Source organism: Camarhynchus parvulus, chromosome 3 (genome assembly GCF_901933205.1).
Source record: "Camarhynchus parvulus chromosome 3, STF_HiC, whole genome shotgun sequence".
Taxonomy (NCBI): Eukaryota; Metazoa; Chordata; class Aves; order Passeriformes; family Thraupidae; genus Camarhynchus; species Camarhynchus parvulus.
Window position 1 is genome coordinate 75,794,149 of NC_044573.1, and position 5,725 is coordinate 75,799,873.

Consider the following 5,725-nt stretch of genomic DNA (forward strand, 5'->3'; position numbering starts at 1 on the left):
TCTACATCTAGCTGCGTAAAACAAGGAAAATCATCATGTTTATGAACCAGGTTACTAAATAATTGCAAAAAAATCCACCATTAAAATGGGGTTTAAAATGAAAGAGCATTCACAAAGCACAGTGAAAAGTTTAAATTTAGTATGTTTTTAATTCTCACTAGTGAGGACATAAAAGTCTGATCTTCCAAGGAACCTCTGTCTGATCCCATTAATCTAACAGCAATTTGAAGAAAAAGCATTTCAGAAATCAAAAATAACACTATAACTATAACTCTACGTTATTCTTGTTCATTCATAAACATTCTGGTACTTATTCCCTCTTCATTTAATTCTCTTTGCCTCTTGCAACCTCAGGTCTCTAATGCATATTTTTATAAGGGAAAAATCAAATTAATTGTTATTGCCTACCTTTCCTTCTTCTATCAGTTTTTAATGTTTTGAAAGTGCCTTGTAAAGCCAATGCCTTTCTGCAATCCCACAGTGCTCCCACCAAGTGGTACAGGGAAATCAGTTCTAACAGAGGATTTAGGCAATCTAATGTACAACAATAAGATACACAAACACTAGGTAGAAGATTCGGTTCATGTTATGGGAAAAGTTATCATCAGACAGCCACTACTGCCTACATAAAGCTAAAATATTACACATTTGTTAAAAAGTATGATGTGGTTTGAGGCTATTTCAACAGTATTTGAGAGTAATTACAATTCACATTTTTACCCTATATTGTATTAAGCAAGGTACTTTAGGGGAAATGATAAAAGTAACACTGCCTATTACCACATAATTTTGCCACATGTGTTAGCAAGGACAAAGCCAATTAGATGACCTTCACCAAAGAGGTGCAGTTTTGAGGAGACAGGTTTTTGTTTGCTTTTTCTTAAAGACATTTATGCTAACACTTTTATTATAATGAAGTACACTCCACCCTGGCATCTTCAGCTATAGTAGGCAAATGCTTTGCAGAAATGAAATTACTGTTGCAACAAGGTTGCTTATGACATTGTTTAATACAAGAAAAAAAAAAGAGTTGGGACACAGTACATTGATAGGGGGTGGAGTGTATCATATATATATACAAAAGAGGGCTATTACTTCTGTCATCTGACACTGATGTAGGAAGAGAGAACAAAACCAAATGCATTTTCTTTTCAGCACTGAAACATGCAAAGACAAAATTACAAGTTATATGCAGCTCAGAATAATAAAAAGAAATGCCCCAGTATACTTGTTTAGATTTTTTAAAAATATATTTAATTCTCTGATCTTTCACTTCAAAACTTAAAATTAAGCAATGAGTGAACAGGATCTGAAATACAGACAAGGCATTGCTCACATCACATTAAAAGGCATCTTTTAAATGCTGCTGTGGCTTTCTAAACTTACACTGAACAGAATTTTTAGTTGCTGGGAATTTGAAATGCAAGATGAACTTGGCCACATTACATCTATTTCTTGAAGTGGAATTGTAAATATGCAATAAATTGCTGTTCCAATAAGACAACATGCAGAATTCAAAATTATTTCTTGCAGGATTCTATTGACCTGTATATGAACAGATATTGAAGCAGTGGTACAAAACCCACAGCTCAAGCATGAAATCCTAGTGTCTGGATCTCTGAGTATACTGTTCTACAAAATACACCACTTCCTTTTAACCACAGAATTTAGTTTTAGGAAAACAGCTGCTCACCAACTTTTTTTTTTATTAAAAATAAAAAGGCAGGGAGGGTGGGAGGAAGGAAGAGGTGGAAAGAGCTCATGCATTATGATGATATTTAGCAGAGAGCTGCAAAGAGAAAGCAAAGGCAAATATTTAAATGTGATAGATTTCAAGCAGAAATCTGAAAGTATTTTTTCCTAGTAAATAGCTTGCCAGAGTTGGTTGGGACAAAATTTGGGTTGCAGCTACAGGCTGAAGCAGCAGTGTGGAGAAACAAAACAAACAGGCATTTACCCTCCACCCCAACACCCCCTTTGTCTCCCAGTTAGAAAAGTATGACTGATGCTTTTGGTTGGCCACAAGGCAAATATTAGCTAAAATCTTATTTAGCTACGTCCACATCCACAGTCCCAGATGCTTAAAACTTATCATGGATTAAAGCCATGAAATAAAAATTTAAAAAGAAATTTCAATTTGAAATTTTATTGGCATGTTGCTAGAATGGTCAACATCGATTGACAGGAGAGACTTTGTCCACATACTCTGAGAACAGCCTTCCTGCACCTCCCCCCTCTTTTCTTCCTCTCTCTTTCAGCATTAATGCTATTAAAAGCCAAACAAAATACTGGCTGGCTATGGGTGTAAAGAATGCTGGTTTTTTTTGGAATGTTGCCATGGATCCTGCTTCCAGTCGCGTCCCACGGAAGGAGGGTGCAGCCTCCTGACTCTACGGCAGGCTGGTCTCCCCGGGCAGGGCAGAAGGAAGATAGCCACGTACTCCTGCTCCTCCCTATTCTTTCCCATCCACTATAGCCAGGTCCTTGATCACCCTCAGTTTGCCACTGGCATCGATCCTGCGCTTCTCGCGTATTAGATCCTCCAGGCTGTGGAACCTCACCGTATGCACCTTGTTCTCTGCCAAGTGGATTTTGAGATAGTACTGCTGCTGGTGCTGGGTGCCAGCAGCCGCCTGCAGCTCCCCGCCGGCTTTGAACTCCCGTTTCCCGAAGCGGCACCAAGCGGCGAAGCTCTCGGAGTTAGTCCAGCAGATCTCGTCGCTTTTTAAGCCCAGGTGCCCGCAGGCGTTCTGCACCACCAGCTCCGCCACCAGCGGGCGGAAGCGGTACCAGCTATTCACCACCCGGCCCACGTTGCCCGCGGCCGCCTCGTACAAGCTGTCCTGGCGGATCTGCCCCTGGTGCAGGTGGATGATCTGCCCGCCGCCCACGTACACGGCCCAGTGCGGCGGCGGGTGCTCCGACGGCCCAAGGTAGAGCAGCTCCAGCAGGTCCCCCGGCTTGCAGAGGGCTGGCAGGGCTGACACCGAGTAGACGCTGAGGTCCCCAGCCTGGGGGCCGCTGCTGACCTTGGAGAAGATGCATTCCTGGCCGCGGAAAGCGGAGAACTGAGTCTCGTTCAGCACCAGCTGGTGGTGAAGGTGGTGGGTGGGCGTCTCCTGCCCAGGGCTGCCGGAGCCCTTCACGCCGTACTTGTCTGGCTGGCCTCGCTCGTCCAGGTCCTCCTCCTCATCCGAAAAGAAGTAAGCCACCCCGACGCGCAGCTCGTCCTTCTCGATCCCCGAGGGGTCCCCGGTCGGCAGCTCGCTGTAATTCAGGTGGGTGATGCGATCCAGTTGATTTCCCATCAATGACAGGGCGAGGCGAGGGCAGAAACCGCCGGATCTAAAGAAGGGTGGGGTGGGCAGACACAGAGAAGAACAAGAGATGGGAAGGAGAGTGCACGCAGAGGAAAGAAAGAACGAAAAAAAAAAAATAAATCAAGGCACATACAAAAGATTTCAGCGATTCCGCTCTAAGACCCCATCCCTCCCCGACTCCTTCCCTTCCCTTCGTACAAATGAGAAACTCCCAGTGCGGACCCTTCCCCTATCCCCGGGGTGCGGGGCAGGGCAGAGCCCCCACTCCAGAGCGGCGGCTCCGAGCGTCGGGAGAGGATCCTCCCCGCCGCCCGCCGCCTCCGCGCGGAGGGACGGAGTTGCACCGGGAGTTTCCGCTCCGCGAGGGGAGAGGGCTCCGGGGGCTCAGGGAAGGCTTCGGCCGGAGGGTCCCGAGCCCTCCCTCCAGCGGGGCTTAGCCAGGCAGCGCTGAGTGCGGGGAGGCGGCAGGAGGAGCGCACGGCCCCGGAGCTGCCAGCCCTGCCCGCCCGGTGCCGGCAGCCCGGCCGGGACCCCGCAAGGCACAGGCAAAGAGCAGGCGATCTTTGGACCCCCCCCCTGCCCGAGGGGTCCCTCCCGTCCCCTTCCGTACCCGTGGTCGCCCAGCGCCAGAACCCCCCCAAACTCCTTTAAAGTCGTCCTGTCCCCATGGGCGCCGCAGAGGAAGCACCACCCGTGCTCGCCACCACCACCACCCGGCTCCTCCGCCCGCGCCGCTCTGGGCTGCCCGGCCCCTCCGGCGAGGATAAGTAGCGGCGGCGCCGCTCCCGAGCCCGCCCCGGCCGCGCTCATTGGTCGCGCCCGGCGGCGGCGGGGCTGGGCCGCGGCTCTGCCCGCCCGGGCCCGCTGCTGCCGACACGCCGGGCCCGCACCCCGGGCTTCCCGTCTCCGCCGAGTCCCGGTCCCCGGGGTGCCCCTGCCGAGCCCCGAGCCCCGGGGTGCCCCCGCCGAGCCCCAACCCCCGGGCTGCTCCGGCCGACCCCGGGGCTGCGGCAGGCGGTGCATCCCGGGGAAAGGAGGTTGGAGATCGTGCCCACCCCGTGAAGCCGCTGCATTGGACAGAAGTAAAAAAAAGAAATAAAAACAAATTTAAAAAAAAAGGGGGGAAAAGAGCATTTTCTACCAAACCAACCCGCCCAGGACCGACGCACGTGGCCAATAGTTGCTCTGTCTCTCGAGGCTGGAAGTGGGTGCCCCTCACCTCACTTCAGCAACCCCAAGTTGCACCTGTGCGGTCTGAGCTGATATCCTGGGCTTCCTTTTGCTGAGGAGAGAGGCATTTGCAGAGGGCTGTTCCTCTCGCCTATTACACCTCCAATTTTAGGACGGCATGAAGTGCCTTAAGGAGGTGCCTGTCTCTTGCCGTTGCCTAGATGTGAAGTTGGAATGCTTGATGTTTGGCAGGAGGTGAGATGACTCTGTCCGCATTTGGACAAAGTAGAAGTTGTGAGTTGTCCTCAGATGTGACTAGAAGACATGCTATGGCTTGTCTTAAGTAAAAAAGATGAGTCTGTCTGGCAGTAGCAGTTCACTTCTTCCAAAAATGTATAAAATCTAAAAATCTGTCATCTGTAGTAGCTACTAACAATAGACACTTTTGCACCTATTTTGCACATTATGGAAATAGAATTCAGAAATTATTTGTTCATTTGACCACTCTTCCCCCCATGAAGCTGACACTGGTCCTTCTGTGTTCTTAGTCTTGCTACATAACTGTGTGAACTTTTGAGAAGTGAGAATTTAAATATTTAAGGCACTTCATGAAAAATAATCTAATGGCATTCTTTGGTTCAGATGTGAATCATATTAAAGTACCATTTTTAGCTGGAAGTAAATCTACTCATTTCTTTGCAGTGAAAATAGTTTTGTCATCTAGCCATAAGTATTTTTGCTTTCAGTGTTTATGGATAATATCTCTCTTTGCTGCTGTCCTTTTCCCAGTCAGTCTTCAGGTTTAGTTAACTGAGAATAATAATGCCATCACTTTATTCTCATTATAGAGAGACATTCGTCCTTAAAACCAGTGAATTTCAGTTTTTCAAGGTTGAAGCTGTATACCTGTGTTCATATGGACCAAATGCTGAATTTTTTAGATAAAAGTGTTTGAATGATCCTTTTCTTTTTCCATTCAAATATTGATATAGCTGTCTTTCTAGAATGGCATCTTTTTGTTCTTATTGTTTTTTAGCATATGCAAAGGCATCCCATCATAAATGGAGGAGAAAAAAAGATATGTTTAGTAAAATTCAAAGACTGACGTCAGTTATTTTTTCACGGTGGCAATTATACTAATCTATCAATGACTACAGACTTCCTTCCCATGTCTCATAAACTCAGGGGTTGTGGCCTGAGACTCACAGGAATTAAGCTGACTTGCAGCAGTTAAG

General features: G+C 47.6%; 1 protein-coding gene across 1 annotated transcript; it reads right to left on the reverse strand.

Moving 5' to 3' along the window:
• Positions 1–1,235: 1,235 nt before the first annotated feature.
• On the reverse strand, positions 1,236–4,052 carry LRATD1 (LRAT domain containing 1). The gene is made up of 2 exons (XM_030946320.1): positions 3,931–4,052; positions 1,236–3,345 (listed from the first exon to the last, which is right to left on the reverse strand). Exon 2 carries the CDS (start codon positions 3,306–3,308, stop codon positions 2,454–2,456), a length of 855 nt encoding a protein of 284 aa, XP_030802180.1. The 5' UTR covers positions 3,309–3,345; positions 3,931–4,052; the 3' UTR covers positions 1,236–2,453.
• Positions 4,053–5,725: the final 1,673 nt, after the last annotated feature.

Coding starts and splice junctions, on each gene's coding strand:
- LRATD1 (XM_030946320.1), bottom strand. CDS start 3,308: ATGGGAAATCAACTGGATCGCATCACCCACCTGAATTACAGCGAGCTG.